Below are 18,308 nucleotides of genomic sequence, written 5' to 3'. Positions count from 1 at the left end.
CACGTCATTATTCATCAAAACCGACGAATCAACAGATTTCTAGAATTTTTACCCTGAATCCGAACGATGGGTGGAGTCGCCCGAAATGTTTCCAAAGATTGTTTGTTTTACGCCGACTCTGTTTTCACACCCATTTAGCTGTAATGAAGAGGAAAAGTGAGGTCTGTAAAAGCAGCTCATAAAACCCAAACAGTTCCTGCAAATGAACCCAGAAAGCAGCGCGAATGATGCAGACGGTCATTTTCTACCGCCATTCATCAGGCGCGCCGTGGGCACCACAACAACCAGTAACTAACCAGTAACTAACCAGTAACTAACCATAATGACAACAGAGAAATTTAAGGGAGTTAATTCATACAAGAAATACATAACACGTGTATTCCAGAAAATTTATTCAAATTTTCAAGCAGGAAAATTCAAGTAGGAATTTTTCTACTTGAAATTGAACTCAGGTCGTTCAAAATATTTTTCAATGAGTATCCATTCTAGAAATTGCTGAAGTGAAAGTAATTAATTGAAAGGCTTCTCAAGTACTGATTGAAAAGATTAAATCAGAATATCTGATACAAAACTTGTTTAAAGTGAAACGTCTGATGATTTTTTTGTTTTGTTTTCTTATTCAGTGACGTTACTTTAACTGGGTCCAGTTTCCAGAAATATTAGTCAAGTAAGAGTGAAAAGTACAGTTTAGTAAAACAACTCCTAAAACTAAATGTTTTTTACAAACAATAAATGTAACTAGTTACAGTCCACCTCCAGCAAAATTTATTTTGATGCCCCCTAATAATGTACAAAATAAAGATGCATTCATTACAAAACCATTCAAAATCTTTGGACCGCCCCCAAAACCTGATGCCCTGGGCTCCTGCCCCAAAAGCCTTTTTAAAGTCCAGCTGAAAAGTCCAAACTTCTGTCTGGCTTCCCTGCAGGAGCCGCACAGCAGCAACTCCTCCGGCGTCTTCATCAACAGCCTGAATGCCGGCGCTCCTTGGCCTTCCAACCCTCTCCTCCAGTTCAGCCAGAACCAGTTCCTCCCGCCCAACTGGGACTTCTGCAGGAGCCTGGATCAGAACCAGAGCAGCGACGCTCAGCGGCAGAACGTCTACAGGAGCTTCATGCAGGAGCTGGAGACGGGCTGCGGCGGCGCGGCCGACCGGACCGAACCGTCGGAGGACGACGACGACGCAGAGGAGGAGATGGAGGAGGAGGTGGGAGGAGGAGATCTGGACGGGTTGCTGGAGGCGGATCAGGGCGCCGTGCGGCGCGCGGGATGGCTCTACTTCAAAGCGCTCATCACCGTCAGCAAAGACAGGAAGCTGGAACTCGTCGCCCGCCGGAAGTGGAGGCGCTACTGGGTCACACTGAAAGGTGATTCATTCTGAGACCGAGGCGCTAACTGAAGTTTATCTAAAGTAGATCAACTCTGACATGTTTGAATAACACAGGAGGAGGATGAGTGGGATGAAAATGGGTCAGGAAGAGGATTATAGGGGGATGAGAGGGATGAAAAACATTCAGAATGAGGATGAGTGGGATAAAATGATATAAAGAGGGAGAATGAGGACGGGATGATGAGGAAAAAGAATAGATGGATGAAAAGTTGCTTGAAACAGGGATTGTGAGGATGAGTGGGATGAACAAGAGACTGTAAATGAAATGAAGAGGATTAGAAGGAAGAAGAGAAGTCAAGATGAGAATAGAGGGATGAAAGAGACAAGAAACGGATCATAAAGGGTGAATATTTCACATTTAGTTTCCGTTTTGATTTGGTGGAGAATTGAAGGTCGTCTGCAGTCAGAAGGAGTTGCATTAAAATCAAATCTTTAATTGATGCTTTCAGGCTGCAGTCTGCTGTTCTATGCGACGTTCGGGCGGAGCAGCGGCGCCGAGCAGGACCTTTCTCCTCGCTACGCTCTGTTAGCGGACGACAGCATCGTCCAGGCCGTCCCGGAGCATCCGCGCAGGGAGCACGTCTTCTGTCTGAGCAACTCGCACGGAGACGTCTACATGTTCCAGGTGAGAGAGCATCTCAAACGTCCCACGCTCTGACTGAGTCCTTAAACGCCACACAGGAACAGAAACCAGCCTGTAAATTTGGAGGAAAACACCATGAAAATGTATTTGTGTTTCTGTCAGAGGCAGCGACCTTCCTCCGCAGAACCACAGTTGACCTCTGATTTCTTTGGAACCACTTGGGTCTAATTGTCCCCCTTTAGCTTTACGAGCTCAGGGAGCTCTTCTTTATTCCCAGAGTAACTGAGCAGCAGAGAGTTTACAAATCACAGGGAGGAGGATGGGGACAGTGAAAGCGTCTAATGAGAGTCACAATAATTACTGCAGCAGCCTGAATCTTTATGACTTCAGTGAGGAGCAAGAAAATCCTGAAATGATTTTACTCTCCTCTGAAGTTACTCGTCAGGAAAAGTCTCATCTCGTCTCATTCTGTCTTGTCTTACTGTCTTGTCCTCTCTCAAACTTCATCATCAAACCTTCTGTTGCCACTTTTTGTGCCGTCTTATCTTGTCTCATCTTTTCTTATTTCATTGGACTTTGGCTCATCTCTTCTCGTTCTGTCTCTACTTCCTGTCTCTGCTTCCTGTCTCATCTTCCTGTCTCTGCTTCCTGTCTCATCTCACTTTCTGTGGATCTCATCTCATATTGCTTTTTCTCATCTTCCACCTTCTTGTCTTGTTTTTTCTGTGTTGACTTGCAGCTGTTCATCTCTCCCCTGTTTTTAGGTATTTCTAAATGAAGTTGTAAGTAGGTTCACATTAGCAAGGTTTGACGTTAGACCTGTGCTAATGCTAATGCTAACTCTGTGTCCTGTCAGGCCACTAACCAGACGGACCTGGAGAACTGGGTGACTGCGATCCACTCTGCCAGCGCCGCCCTGCTGGCCAGGCGTCAGGGGAAGGAGGACACGCTGCGGCTGCTGCGCTGCCAGAGCCGCTCGCTGCTGCACAAGATCGACATGGACGGGAAGATGAAGAAGATGGCCGAGCTGCAGCTGTCCATCATCAAGGACCAGAAGAACCGGCGGGCGGTGGAGAGCCAGGTCAGGAACCGGGCCGCTCTGATCCGACAGAGCTTTCCTTCCTACAGCTGCAGAAATGCAGCAGCAGGCGTCCTGCTCTGAGTCAGAGATGAAACTCCAGAACTGATTATATAACAGCAGGAAACGTCTGAGTCGACGCCTCGTCCAGATGTGTTGGACGGCTGCAGCTCTTTATGTCTCAGTGACAAAAGCTTTATTTTGAAAGTCCAACAGACACAAAAAGTCGCCATGGTGATTCCCTCCTTTTTCCAAGGACTGGAGGAAAATCGATTCAAATGTTTTAGAGTTCAGAGATCAAGATGTGAAAACCAGAAATGCATGAATACAAAGAAATGCAGGAACTTATGTACATAAAAAATGAAAATTATTTGTGTTAAGCTTTTAATACAAATCAATTAATCACAATTAATAAGCTAAACTTCACATATTTACTCCAAGTATAAACTCTTATCATGTCACTTGTGTGTCAGATTTACCAGAAACATGCAAATACAGGGTCAGGGCTTTTGCTTTGTAAAAAAAAAAAAAAGAAGAAAAGAAATGAATTTTTTTACATGCCACAATCAATGCAATTAATAGAAACTAACTATTAAGAAAATAATTTGTGAAAATTTCATTTCTGTACTTTTCAGCAACACAAACTGAAATACATCGTCACAAATTTCCTCCTTTCTACTTGAGAAAGTTTAACATTATTGATGTAAATGACATTAAAAAAACCTTAATAAGAATGAAAGTGTAAAGTTTCACTGTGGGGTGAATCGGATCCCTGAGCTGCTGATCTGAACCGAGCAGAACTTGAACTGGACCTGTGCTGCTCCTCAGATCCAGCAGTGGGAGCAGAACCTGGAGAAGCTGAACCTGGACCTGTTCCGGCTCCGGTGTTACCAGTCCAGCCTGCAGGGCTCCGAGCTGCCCAACCCAAAGAGCCTGCTGGCCGTGGCCAGCCGCCCCTCCAAAGCCTCACTGGGAAGACTGGGAGTCTTCTCCGTCTCCTCCTTCCACGCTCTGGTAGGAAGCTGCGACTTTTATTCTGAAAAGCTTGGAAGGAAGTATTCCTTCATTCCTCTCCTGTCGTCATTCTTTCCTTCTTTTCTTCATTCCCTTTTTGTGTCCTTTCTGCATTTCTTTCTCCTGTCCTCCAGCCTTCTTTCCTCCATTCCTCATCCTTCCTTCCTTCCATCTTCCTTCCTCTCTACATTCCTTTCCTCCCTTCCTCATTTTTTCTTCTTTTCTTTCCTCTTATCCTTCCTTTTAACTCTTCCTCTCATCATTTCTTCTTTCCTTCCTTACCTTTCTTCTTTTGCCTCCTGTTATTTCTTTCTTTCGTCTTCTTCACTTTCCTTTCTCAATTTTCCTCTTTCTTTCCTTCTTTCCAGATGTTTCAATTCATGTCTTGTAAAATCACATTAAGGATCAATAAATCCTGTATTTAGGAGTCTGGTACAGTTTGGGTTTAATCCTCCAGGTGTGTGTGAACCTGTTCAGGTGTTTTCCTCCAGGTGTGTGTGAACCTGTTCAGGTGTTTTCCTCCAGGTGTGTGTGAACCTGTGTTTTCCTCTGTGTGTTTGGTCCTGCAGGTGTGCAGTCGTGAGGACGGGACGCTGCGGCGGCGCTGCAGGTCTGTGTCGGGAGGCCGGCGGAGAGGCCTGCCGTCCTCCCTGAAGGTTCTACCCAAACCCATCCAGGACGGGAAACTCTCGGACCACCAGGTAACCGCCACAGACTCTGCGCCGCTTCACTTCCCTAAAAAGGTCAAAACATCCTGGAATCCCGGCGCTCCTCCGTACGGCCGGGGCTCCCATCGCTCCTCGTAAACACTCGGCTATTTTTGGGGCTGGGAGTCTGGGATTCAGATTCCAGCGGATAAATCTTCTCCGGGTTTGTTCTGGACCGCATTCAGGCGCTGCGCCGCGTTTATACTCCTCCTGATCCGGGCGTTTACTGGAGCTGAGATCTGACATTCCTGACATTAATGTTTACGTCCAGAACTCGTCACATTAACTTGAGTTTTAAGAAAAAAATTCCTTTTAATTTTGTATTTTTATTATGAATGATTTCTGCTCTTCTGGAGGAAAGTCTCAGGATTTTCTTCCCACTGAATGAAAAACAAACATGTTTTAACTAAACATCCAGCAGAAAGACTCACATCTGCAGTTTCTGTTAAAGTTTCTGAAGTTTTTTATTGAAAGAAATTGATTTGGAAACATTTTCTTTACCCTGTTTTTGTTATTTTTTTTATTACTGAGATGAATTATTGTCATTTTGAATACCAAAATTTACACTTAACTTTATATGTTGGTTCATCTGATTATGCAATTTTTAAATATTTAATGACTGATCATTTGATCAGTTACTCTGTACTTTTTATCAAATACGTTTTTTTGGACGGTGATAGAAGTGCTTCTGTGACTTCAGTATCATTTTTGGCTACTGATCCTCCTCTGTTTAAATAATCAGGCTGGAATGGGACCAATCAGAGAGCTGGAAATAAAAACATTGGAAATTATGTTTCCAGATTTCCTTTTCTCAGTAGAAAAATATTAAGAGGTGTTTTGAAAATGTTCTGTTGAGTATTTATTACCTAATCAATGAATATATAATCACAATACAATAAAATAAATTAATATTGCAACTAAAAATTAATCAAACTATAAAAAACTACGATAACTAATAAAAACTAAACTAAACCTCAACAATATTAAACTAATAACATTGATTTAAAAAATCAGCCAACAGAATCTAATAACTAACTATAAATAACTGAATTATACGAACTAAATAAGACAGAAATGAAACTATGATGTTGACACTTGATCCTACTCCGCAGTAGGAACAAGTAGAAGGTTTTGCTGCAACAGGAGGACAAACAGCCGGTTTCTCAGATCAGACTGAGCGGCTGAAGTTTCCCGGGTTACAGATCTGAGGAGCCGATCGCAGCTGCAGGAGATAAACATCTGGTCTGACTCACATCCTGGAGCGCAGCGCCCCCACCAGGCTGCTGGAGACCAGCAGCCTGTTAGGTTATGAACTGGTCAGGATCGAATCGGTCTACGCAAACATGTTACATGTTTCCTCAAAATCATTCTTGGATCAGGACATTTCAGTCTGGTCAGTTCTGAATGAGCTGTTTTAGGGCCTCTGGTAAATCCAAATAAGCTGCTGCTGGAAAATGGCTGCCAACAGATCCGCAGTTACGCAATCACGCATCTTTGAAAAGCAGAAGTAGTGCCTCCTGCACAACCAACAAAAATGCAGTAAGTGGTTTCTGGATGGTAAGTTGTCTTTTCCAGCAGCCATTGTCCAGAACATACAGCAGCAAAACCAGCTGACTGAACATGCTGGAGCTCAACTTGGGTCGCTAGGTAACGGTGTGGGTCGCTAGGTAACGGCGTGGGTCGCTAGGTAACGGCGTGGGTTGCTAGGTAACGGTAAAGTGTGACTCAACAAGGAGGAGGTTTTTTAAATGGCTCGGTTACCAAAAATGTACTTTCTGCCAAAAAACACCTGGAGGGTTTTTATGGTTTGTTTTAAACTCTTGGGTTGTTTTTAGAAGCTGTTCAAATAATCGAACAAAAACATGCAAAAAGTGAATTTTGCACATCAGGACCCTTTAACTCATAATCAGTCCTCAGAATAAAAAATGATTTCTGGATAAATGCTGGTTGAGAGCTTAGTTTTTGTTTTTTTCTAAATATCCCAGAGTGGTCCAGCAGATCAGAGCTCTGCAGTTTGGGTTTACTTGAGTAAAACTAATATTTATGACGACGGTATGTTCTCTTTGTTGCCTGATTGATTCTGAAACCTGTAATTTCTGCTCAGACCCTCATGTTTCACCCTACTGCTTTAATTCAACCATTTTAAATCCAGTTTAATTACAGACTCCGGAGATCTGAGCTGAGTTGGGCTTTCTCTGTGTTTCTCTGTTCCAGGTTTTGCATCGTCACGTCTCGGCGCCGTCTGCTCAGTCCGTTCCTGCTGTCTGCTGGTCAGACGTAAGGTTTCCACCGTCTTAACCATGAAACATAATATCAACTCCTCAAAATGACAAACAGGAGCCAAACAATTATAATCTATAAACCTGTAACTCTTCATTGGGCTGAGCTTGGGAAAACCATTTCAGAACCATTTTTATTTTGTTTTGTTTTGTTTTAGAGAATCCTAGCTAGCTATAGGACGTGTAAAACAAATATCTTCGCCACTGTATTAAAAATAAATATCATTCTCAAGAGATCATCTTCAAACAAGCTTTCATCCACATAAACCGTCACAAATACATCACTGATTGTTGTTTTAAACATGCCAAACCAACAGGGGGCAGTGTAGCGCACAGCTAAACCTGTCAGCCAATCAGATTGCTTCAAAACAACCAACTTCCTGTTAAGAATTAAACATGGCACCACATTGTTCACTTGTGGACAGATAAACAGGTTGAACTACTTTTTATTAGAACATAAAGTCAATAAAACACAAAACGTGCTGATTGGAAATCATTTCAAAGTCATCAATATTATTAGCCTGTTGTTTTTCACAGACTCTAAATCTTTACCATGAACAGCACAAATATGGACTGTTGTCAAATCTCCACTTTGGTCAAAAGTTTTTATCATTAATTGTTTTTATTGATATTAAACGGAGCTGAATTCAGCCACAATGTGTCAGTGATGAATGTGATACAGCTTTGAACTCAAAGAAACTCCAGTTGGGTTCCCTGGGAAGTCCGGTTCGTTTTCATTGGGAAGTCCAGTCCGGTTCCCTGGGAAGTCTGGTCCGTTTGCAGAGGTGTGAACATGTAATGACCAAAAAAGCAAACTGTGGCCCAAACCTCGGTCTGGTTCGGTTGAAGAGAACTCTGGGGCGATTCAAACACATATATGCGCACGAAGTAAAATAAAAATGACAGTCATGTTCAGTTCATTGTTCCCATTGTTAAAAATATTTTCCATTTCAGAAAACGCAGCTGCATGAATCACTAACTTTTCTTAACCCCTACAGAGCATGTGCACAACGTTACCCTAACGCCTCCTATGCTGTTATTTCCTCTGTCGCATCAATTTTTCAGCCTGTTTTGTTTTCTTACACGTCACATCACAGAGTACAACAGTTTTCTTTAACTCTTAATCACATTGTGGTTCTTGTGAAGGTTTCTGAGGAGAACCAGATCATCTGTCTCCAGTTCCTCCTTTGTGGATCAGAGTTTAGTAAATAAAGACGGACAGATGGAGGGCTGGTCTGTGCAGCTGTCTGAGACCAGCCTGCTGCTCTGTGGACACACAGGAGGTGTTGGAGGATTAAAACTCGCAGTCTTTTATTTTCCCAGAATTCCTTTGTCCCTGAGTGTTTGTCAGTGTTTGAGATGACCCCCCTCCCCCTCCTGTTTCTCCACATGACCTCGTCCTTTCTTTAAGCCCAAACCTCATGTTGGCCTCTTCATATTCCTTCTGCTGCTTCCCTTCTCTTCCTCCCTCATGTCTTTTGCTCATTTGATCACTTTTACCAGAAATGGTGGATTTTTTTCAAATTTAATTTCTGTTCATTTAATTGACTAGATCGTAATAAACATGTAACAATTATGTGTCTGTTTTGGCCTTCAGACTGTGACCTGCGTGTCCAAACAAAGTGAGGTGCTGCCCTCTGCAGGACATGTGGAAGAACTGCAGGTGGGTTCGGAGTCCGGTTTGAAAATCTGCCTTTAAGTTTTTCTAGTTCCTATTTCATCATCTTCCTAAAATGACTGAAAAATCACTTTTGACCAATAAAAAAAAAAGAAATAAAATCACCACCTTTTTATTTGATGATTTTATGGATTTTTCAGTTAAAATAATAATAATAATAATGCTGAGTTGATTAACCGTGGACTGATTTGCTCTTCAGCTGAGCGAGGAGCGTCTTCCTCCAGCTGCTGGAGTCTTCAGCCTGAACGTCTGTCGCCCAAACACACACCAGGACTTTGGTGAGAAAAACACTCCATGCATTTCCTCACTGTGTTTGTGTTGTATGAAAAAGATAATGATTGAAATCTATGATGAAGAAATGAATTAAATTCATCTTGAAAATTTCTCTCCTTTAACAAGTTTAAAATTTGCTATAAAAAACCATAAAGGTTTTAAGTTCTCAGAAATTTTCTGAAAAAAATATTAGAATTCTTTCAAATTCAAAATTTGAGAATTTGCTACAAAACTCAGAAAATTTCAGATTAAGTTAAAATATTTTTTGGGGAAAAGTGAAAATTTCTAACTTTCAAAAATATTACTTTTGATTCATGCCTTCCTTTTTCCAGACATTGGCAAACCTTTGAAAAGTTTTTTGTCAAAAAATTTTCTTTAAAATGTTCTAATTTTCTAGTTCAAAATTTTCTTGTTTTTTCTAGAAACTTTCTGAGATGAATCTAAAATTTATTTTGGTGGAGATTTGTTCCCTTCACTCACCGCTGTTCAAATCGCAGCTTCAGATATTTTATTTTACGCTGAAATTGTACAAAACATTTTAATTAATCCAAAGGTTTTAATAAAGATGTTGAATTTAGATAAAAACGTTGAAAAGCAATCAATATGTTTGATCTATTTTGTCTCGTGGTGTAATGGCAGGTTTTGCGGTGACGGGTCACGTGGACGGAGCGGGTAAAAGTCACGTGTTCGTGAGTGACGTCAACCCGCTGGGCCTGTCGGCCAGTCGAGGTAAAACAATGCTGAGGTTGTCCAGCAGAGGGCGCCCTTTGCCCTGCTGCACAACTGTGATCTTTATTTTTCTAGCGGGTCCAGAAAGAGTTGAAACGCCACTTTAACTGTAAGAATAAAAAGAAACAAGAGAAATATTTTGCTTCCTCTTGTGACACCAGTTTATTTTCAGTTTGGAAATAATTTTTCAGGTTTTGATATGTACGGACAAACAAAATATTTCTATTTCCAGACTTTATGCTCAGAACATTTGCATCTGAAGATGTGTACAAACACTCTGACGAGGGATCACGTTATCTAAATATTTTCATTTTATAGCATTTTAAATGATGACGGAAAAATCTCACACCTGACCAATGGATGCAGACGGTTACAACTTTACGCACAGAGAACATCGCAGACGTCACTGAACAACCAATCAGGACAAGAAAAAACTTATATCAGAGAATCATCTCTGACCCGGCAAAAAAAAATCTGACCTTTTCAGATTAATCTTGAAAATTTTCAAGAAAAAATAAATACATTTCTGAGTTTGAGAAGTAAAAAAAACGTTTTTGAGATTAATCAAAAAATGTCTAAATGTTTTGCCTTACGAAATGTTCTCAGTTTCAAAAGTTGAAAAGTTGTGACTTTTGAAATTCAGAAAATGTCCAAGTTTTTTCTTGAAATTTTCTGAGATTAATTTATGATAGTTTTTATCATAAATCTTTTTTTTCTATGTAGTGGCACTGGTCACATTTTTCAAAACTTCATCGCTGCAAATAAAAAGTTTGATGAATTCATCTTGTGACGACAGGATGTGGATCATCTGATTGTTGAATATTAATTAAACCAAATGAAATCATTATTTTAAATGTTTTTCTGGCTTCAGGCCTGCTGGCCGGAGACGAGGTGCTGGCAGTGAACGGGTCGGCCGTGTCCAGACTGGACCTGGATCACCTCCAGACTCTCTTCAGACACCAGAATCTCCTCCTGCTGCTGAGGAGAGACGAGCTGCCGGACGCGGAGGAGCCCACCATCACATGGCCTGACCCCTCTGACCCCGCCGACCTCTGGGTCAAACAGTCCGACCTGCACACCTGGACCTCAGGTAAAGCAGCAGCCACATCAGAACGTTGGCAGAGATTAACAGTGACAATTGCGACAAACCCACTGAATTGATTGACAGGCGCCATCATATCAATTGAACATTCAAAGTACTCAACAGAGATGACAAAACACTGCATGCTCATTTTATTTAAATTAATTTTAATTCATTTTAAACCTGAGTTGTTTTTTGTTCTGCAATGTCAGATTTCAGAAGTGAAGCATTTATTTTGATATATTTTTGATGAGTTAAGTGAGATTCAATGCAGTGCGTTAAACTTTGTTTGTTACAGATGCTGCGCCCCCTGCTGGTAGTGATCTGTCAATGCCACTCCCTCAGGAATCACCTGAACAGGTGAGCTTCAATCTGTAAACTATTTGAATCAGCTGCTAGTGATTTTTCTGGTGATTAATTGGATAAAAACTCGGCTCATTCTACAGATTTTAACTGAACCACAGATCATGACTCGTGATCTTTAGCCAAAGATACAAGAGAAACTATAAACTCAAATCTGATGCCACTGATTTTTGTTTACATTTTCTGAAGAAGGAAGTTGCGCTCAGTCTTCTTCAGAGGTTTTTGTGTAGATTCTTCGTGTTGCAGCGCCTCCACAGGCCAGGAGGGAAACAGGTTTTTCAAAGAGTTTGGTTCGTTTGACACAAAGCAGCTGGAAATGGAACAAATGTTGCAACTTTGGTCTCCAGTCAAACCGAGTCCACCGGTTTGACTGGGACTATCATGGGAGTAAGAGACAGAAAATTACCAAGTAATTCAAAGAGTTCAGTTTTCAGGTAAAATTTTGCTTTTCTTGTCCATAATTTCTGAATTTAAGCACAAATTTCTGGGAAGAAACACAAATTCAGCCAATAATTTCCCACAATAAACTCCTGAAGTTTATAGATTCTGACTGAACAATTTGCTGATGCAGCATTTAAATATAAACTTCACCATCCCAAACTTCAGCATCTCCATGAGCGGAAACCGACTCTTCCCTCTTAAACTCACCTGCAGCGATCATCTTTTACCCACAATTCCCCCTTCCTGCCAGTGTGAGTCACATGACCTGCAGTCGGCCCGGTAATCTGGGTTTACGCCGTCAGGAGTGTATGTAAAGTCGCAGCCGACTAATCCTCCTGCAGGAGCTGTTTGTGAGTAGCTGGGTTGATCCCAGAGGCGACCCCTGACCCCTCACCATGGGCGCCCTGTGCTGGGTGCTGCCGCCGGAGGAGGACGCAGACACCCTGGAGGACGGCGAGGGCGTCGGGCTGCTGGACGAGGCGACCTGCTGTCTGGGCCGGCGCGCTCCAGAAGGTTTCGCTCTGCTGGTAAAACCATCGATCTTTGATCTCATTAGATCGGACTGAACTCCGGAAACTACAGAAACCAAAAAAGCTTCTGTGGATCTGACTGGTTCACTGACACTCAGCCCAGAACTCCCAGTCCCATGGAAAACTTAATGTTATGGGAAAATGAAGACAAATTTGATGTAATTTGGTGCAGATTGTGATTTGTTTAGAAAAAATTTTGAAAAATAAAATGCATCCCTGATATAAGCTGTAAGATTTTTGAGACAAAAATCTCAATGGAAAAAATATGGTGGCAGTAAATTTGTGCCGCCCTTTCAGTCGGTTTGGACATTTCCCAGATCGCATCCAATTCCAAAAACTCTTCAAGAAAAGTTGCTTCGGAGGTTTGTGGAGTTTTTTTTTTCACTTTCAAAATATTTTTCCAGTTTCATTTTATGGCTCTAATTTAGCTCCATAAAATGTAATACTCTGATTTCATGGCTTTTCTTTTTTGCTTACTGTCTGTGGATAAGAATTGAAACTGATCACATTTTGCTCGTCTAACAGAGCAATGAGGGTTTTGCCGGATCTGCTGTGATGATCTGAGCTGCTGGGCCGTTTAGCATCGTTTCTTTTCCAGCTTTTCTTCAGCCTTTAATGAGTGTTTATGTTCAAAGTTGGGTTTCATATTGGTTCTTTTGTCCTGCAGACGTTCCTCTGCAGATCAGATGTTTTGTTTTGACACCAGATTCAGGGACATTTCTGAGGAGGATTCCTGAGCGGGATCACAGATTCCTGGAGAGAGGTCTCCTTCCTGGCAGTCACAGCGCTCCGGCTCGTCCTTGGTTGTTATTAAAAGCTCGGCAGAGCGACCGGGCCGCCGGCCGTTTAATGGAAACTGACAGGGCAGATTATGATGATGAACGAGGTGCAGAACCTGCTTTCAGTCCAGCTCTGGTTGGAAGATTTTACTGCCTTTCTTCTCTGCTCAGTGTCTGAATCACTGAAACGTTCATCCAGGTTTTAATGGAGGTTTCTGGTTTCTGGGGTTTATGGTAAAATGTTCCCTCTGTCCTTCAGGTGGGGCTGTGGAAAACACATCCTCTAATTGCAGTTATGTGAAAGTTGAAGGTCAAAACTAAAACATGCCGTTTATTATGAAAAAATAATAAGAATGGTGCCGGTAATATTTAATTTGTGAATCTTCATGATGGTTCAAAATTCAATTTTAAACAAGTGACGAGACGAGATTTAAAGGAACTCGGTGTTTCAGCTGTTTGGCAGTTTTCTAGAAGTTTGTTCCAGATTTGAGGTGCTCAGAAACTCAATGCTGCTTCACTTACCTGAACTGGTCTCTGTGGGCGGGAACGCCACTTTTTTCTGAACTCTTTATTCAACATGTCGTAACCTGGAATCGTGGCTCCATCCAGGATCGTAAGACATGTAAATTATTTGTGAATGAAATGTATCTGTAATTGGTCATCATCGCTTGGTTCCTCTGCTTTCTCCTTCCAGAACACGGACCAGGTTTTCTCCCTGTACCAAACCTTCCCAGAGAGCAAAGCGCCGGACATTGACGTTCCCAGAAACCCGTACGTCAGAGAGGAAAGTCTGCATCCGCCAAGCCCCGCCCACCTGAGCGTCTGTCAGCGGCTGCGGAAAGTCATCCAGGAGCTGGTCAACACGGAGAAGTCCTACGTCAAGGTGGGAATGTATAGGTTTTAAAAGTCATTAAAGGATTTAATTTGACTTTTTATACTTATGTCTTTTCCTGATTTCATTCTAATTTGTTCATTTGGTTCCCTTAAGGATCTGGTTTGTCTTTTTGAAATCTACCTGACGCCGCTGCAGAACGAGACGTTCCTCAGTAAAGACGAGGTGAGACCGGAGGAAATGGAGGTTTCGCTGTCAGTTTTCAGGTTCTGGTTCTGGTTCTGAAGGTGTCGCTGTCCCTCAGATGGAGGCGCTGTTCGGCAGTCTGCCGGAGATGTTGGACTTTCAGAGAGTTTTTCTCCAAACGCTGGAGGAGAGAATCGCTTCCTGTCCGGACTTCAGCAGTTTGGAAACTCCTGAGCAGTTTAAGGTCAGAAGAAAAGTTTAGGTTCCTACTGACTATAAAAAAGCTGCTGGAAGAGACAATTTAGCATCTGCTGCTTTCTTTTTAGTTGTGTCGGAGAGTTTTCTTATAGCCCAGGTATCTTAATCTTTTCAAGGAAGCAGTTTTTATACTGATTTTCTTCTTTCCTTCAGATGCTCCTCTTCTCGTTGGGTGGATCCTTTCTTTATTACGCCGACCACTTCAAGCTCTACAGCGGATTCTGTGCAAACCACATCAAGGTCCAGAAGGTTCTGGAGAGAGGTGACCATCACACCCTAAACATTCACTTTTTCTAGTTTCTGTCTGATCTGATCAAACTTTAGAGCATGACAAACCTAACAGACGCTTCTGTGATGCAGCAAAAACAGACGCAGCCTTCAAGCACTTCCTGGAGACGAGGAATCCGACCAATCAGCACTCGTCTTCTCTGGAGTCGTACCTGATCAAACCTGTTCAGAGGGTCCTGAAGTATCCACTGCTGCTGAGGGAGCTGGTGTCTCTGACTGACGCTGAGAGCCCCGAACACACACACCTGACAGGTAACACACACACCTGACAGGTAACACACACACCTAACAGGTAACACACACACACACCTGACAGGTAACACACACACCTGACAGGTAACACACACACCTAACAGGGTTCCAGTCTGACATAAAAACAGGGATTTCTTTGTTTGCTGGTGTTGCTGAATTGTGCTATGCTAATAAATTTGACTCGTTTCACACCTGGCAGGTAGAAGTCACATTTTCTTACTGCCTGTACTTCCTCTTCTGTCCACTCAGAGGCGCTGAGAGCGATGGAGAAGGTAGCGAGTCACATCAACGAGATGCAGAAGATCTATGAGGATTACGGCTGCGTGTTTGACCAGCTGGCAGCCGAGCAGACCGGCGCTGACAAACAGGTAAACAACCAACAGGTAAACAACCAACAGGTGAACGGTTTGGACCTGCTGGACGCTGTGACCTCATGCCGTCTCTCCACAGGTCACAGAGATCTCGATGGGGGAGTTCCTGGTCCACTCGCCGGTGGTCTGGTTGAACCCTCTGCCGTGTCTGCGGCGACTGAGGAAGGAGCCTGAGCTCACGCTGTTCGGTTGGTTCAAACTCGCCTCTTCTGCAGTTTAGCTTCCGTCTGAAGGCCGTAATTAACACCGCGCTGCTCTCCTCAGTGTTCAAGCGAGCCGTCATCCTGGTTCATCGTGAGAACAAGATGAAGAAGAGAATGGTCAGTCCTCCTACTTGTGTTTCAGTTCTCAAATCCCACCGGAGTTAAAACTTGTTTCGGTCTGTGTCCTGCTGCAGACCAGTTCCCGCTCAGCCGATCTGAACCCCTTCAGGTTCCGTTGGCTGATCCCAGTTTCAGCGCTTCAGCTCCGGCCGGCCAACATCCCAGGTCAGTGGGCGTCAGCGGCGGGTTGGTGTTGGCCGGGATGTTCGGTTGAATGACTCGGTGGGATGTCTGCAGGTTCAGAGGACCCGGGTGTGTGGGAGCTGGTTCACAGGAGGTCGGAGGTCGAGGGTCGACCAGAGACTGTCTTCCAGCTGTGCAGCAGGTACCAACTTTATGAGGAAATACTCTATGGGCTGGTGAAGGGGGTATCCAGAACCAGGACTGAATCCAGGGTTTATTTCTCTCTGCAGAGGTTAGTTAGACGTTGTTGAGTTTGAAAGAAAATATTTATTCAAGTTTTTAACTCCACTGAACACAAACTTGGATGGATGGATTGATTACCTTACTAAAGAAAACCAAGAAAGTAGAAAGGTCTTCCAGACCAGTCCATGCTGCAGGGTCCCTGAACAGAACCGGTCCAGAACCTTTAGTCCAATGAAGAACTGGGTCTCTAGAGGAGAACTGGTTCAATGACTCTGCTGTTTGTGTTTCAGTGATCTGGAGGCGAAGGCCGCTTTGCTCCGCGCTCTCGGCTCCCTTCTCAAAGACCAAGCTGCTAGCGGCTCCCTGAGGAGAACCCGGCCATCCGCCGCCGAGAGGAGCGCCACCTGGAGGAGGAGGCCCAGACCCGGCCGCGCCGACCTCCAGAGAACCGCTCCTCATCCGCCGACGGAGCGCTGCGGCGCCCTGGAGGAAACCTGCTCCGAGCCGCCGCTGCCGACCCACGCCGCCTCCTCCGGGATGAGGCCCAGACTCTGCTCCCTGACCGGAGAGCTGGAGGCGCAGCTGCAGCGCCTCAACTTCTCTGAGGAGGACCAAGGAGCGGCGCAGCGCCTGGACGAGGACAGGAGGCGGACCTCCAGCCTGCAGCGGGGTGCAGCCGGGGATGGATTGGACTTCAGCAGCTTTGTGGGGAGAGACTTCAGCATTCAGAGCATGACGTCCATGATCAACGAAGACTGCTTCTACGACCCGGTGCTGGCGATCCAAACGGACAACATTAACCTGCTGACTTGAACCTTCATCTCTGTCTTCTGATTGGACCTGAGGGAAGTTGGAGCCTCCACCTTCATCAAATTAAATGTTTCTGCTGCAAAAACTCTCAATCCTATCAAATATTTTTGGTCTTGCTTCTAGAGCAAGTATCTTAGTAAATTAGATTAAAATTTCTTTGTAAGATTTTATGTTCTTGTCGTGTTTTTGCAGCAAAAACCAACTTCACTCAGGTCCTGATTGGCTGCTATAGAAACGCCTCCAGCTGATTAAACCAGCAGACGTTTCCAGACGCTGGAGCTCAACAAAGTCCTGAATTAACAGACGAGGAATTTCTTTTAAACCGGATCTGAATCTGGAGTTTCTTCCCTTCAATGTGGAAAAATGGAGAGAAAACAGAGAATACGGATTTTAAGCTGAATTTCTTTTAATGTTTTCATCATGAAAAACAGAAACTGTCTAAAAACTGATGTGTCTGGTTTTAGCTCCAGTTTTTGTCTCAGACATTTTTTTCTCAGATGACAAAAGTATATTTGTGAAAATTACATTTTTAGTTTGTAAAATATCACTATATTATTTGGACGTTTTTGTAAGTTATTTACGTTTTAGAGCTATAGTCAGTTTTTCATGTAAAATAATTTATTCATAAAATATTTGTTTAGTTTTGTCAAAAACTGACTTTAAAATTCAAAGTATTTTAGGTATTTTTCTTTGATAATTTTGTATTAATTTAAAGGGTGGAAATATATTTTTTAATAAGTTTTCTATACTTTATTTAAATTAATTTCCTGAACTGTTGTCTGGGAGCAGAACCTTTGAGATCCAACAAACCGGCACCAGCAGGAAGTCTAAAACCGAATAAATAATATTTTTATTCTGTTTCAGACATTTTTTCTCTCTTATTCATATGAAAACACATAAACCAGAAGAGACAAACTGGAAACCATGGAAACATTTCTGTCTTTTACTCAGATTTATTTATTTTTCAGTTTGTCGCATTTATAAAGAGCTGAAGAGAAGCTTGGTCACTGGAAAACTTTGATTTTCCATTTTTATATCTCCTAAATGTCTGAAAAGAATCACCAAGTGAAACCAGCCGAATGTTGATGTTTGGATCCTGAATATTTTTTTATATTTTATAAATTCTGTTGTAAATATCCGTCTATGTGCAGCTTCAGCTCCAGTTGTAAATATTTTTATTTGACAAAAGCAGTTTCTGGATAAAAATCCAGAGCCGCTGCTTCATATTAAAGCCTTTTGTACGTCTGTCACCATCTCTATTTATATTGTTTTTTTATAATGTTTATTTCTATTGAAAGACAACTGTTTCATTATTAAATGAAAAATTGAGAATCTCAGTTTTTGGTAATTTATTTTCTTAAATATTTGCTTCTGTCAATGATGAGGTGCTGTTAAACACTGATAAAATGCAGAATATTTTATAAAACTGACTTGATGCCAACATTTCTCAACGTTTCATTTATTGTTTTGAATGGAGGTAACAGTAACTTGCTGCTGAGAAAACAAACTTGCCAAAGAAAAACAATCAAATTGTTTTTCTTTTATTTCATTTTCTTTTCAATCGATTGAAACACTGAAACTTTGTCCTTCCATTTTCCATTGATAATTGCTGGACACTCCATCAGGTGTTGGACATGCTTGGATTTTGGATGAAGTAAAATATTGGCTCTTTTTTTTCTTGAAAAAAATGTTTAAT

The 18,308-nt window shown here is 42.5% G+C and overlaps 1 protein-coding gene across 3 annotated transcripts in view; it reads left to right on the top strand.

The window, feature by feature from the left end:
• LOC129354502 (rho guanine nucleotide exchange factor TIAM2) overlaps positions 1-17,949 on the top strand; it is a 36,341-nt gene extending 18,392 nt beyond the window's left edge. For all 3 annotated transcript variants that reach the window (XM_055023958.1, XM_055023959.1, XM_055023960.1), the window contains 22 exons: positions 930-1,368; positions 1,841-2,016; positions 2,831-3,055; positions 3,881-4,066; positions 4,636-4,767; positions 6,988-7,050; positions 8,650-8,715; positions 8,930-9,008; positions 9,643-9,732; positions 10,604-10,822; positions 11,112-11,173; positions 13,621-13,809; positions 13,915-13,983; positions 14,063-14,188; positions 14,356-14,464; positions 14,563-14,742; positions 14,992-15,110; positions 15,193-15,301; positions 15,378-15,433; positions 15,511-15,601; positions 15,674-15,761; positions 16,093-17,949. In XM_055023958.1, coding sequence (XP_054879933.1) covers positions 930-1,368; positions 1,841-2,016; positions 2,831-3,055; positions 3,881-4,066; positions 4,636-4,767; positions 6,988-7,050; positions 8,650-8,715; positions 8,930-9,008; positions 9,643-9,732; positions 10,604-10,822; positions 11,112-11,173; positions 13,621-13,809; positions 13,915-13,983; positions 14,063-14,188; positions 14,356-14,464; positions 14,563-14,742; positions 14,992-15,110; positions 15,193-15,301; positions 15,378-15,433; positions 15,511-15,601; positions 15,674-15,761; positions 16,093-16,615 — 3,396 coding nt within the window. In that variant the 3' untranslated portion in view covers positions 16,616-17,949. The remainder of the gene's footprint in view (positions 1-929; positions 1,369-1,840; positions 2,017-2,830; positions 3,056-3,880; positions 4,067-4,635; positions 4,768-6,987; positions 7,051-8,649; positions 8,716-8,929; positions 9,009-9,642; positions 9,733-10,603; positions 10,823-11,111; positions 11,174-13,620; positions 13,810-13,914; positions 13,984-14,062; positions 14,189-14,355; positions 14,465-14,562; positions 14,743-14,991; positions 15,111-15,192; positions 15,302-15,377; positions 15,434-15,510; positions 15,602-15,673; positions 15,762-16,092) is intronic.
• The last annotated feature ends 359 nt before the right edge of the window (positions 17,950-18,308 follow it).

The sequence above is a fragment of the Poeciliopsis prolifica genome, unplaced genomic scaffold (genome assembly GCF_027474105.1).
Source record: "Poeciliopsis prolifica strain line A6 unplaced genomic scaffold, Auburn_PproV2 SCAFFOLD111, whole genome shotgun sequence".
Classification (NCBI taxonomy): Eukaryota; Metazoa; Chordata; class Actinopteri; order Cyprinodontiformes; family Poeciliidae; genus Poeciliopsis; species Poeciliopsis prolifica.
Note: the sequence above shows the minus strand (reverse complement) of the source record. Positions and strands in the feature narration are given on the sequence as shown.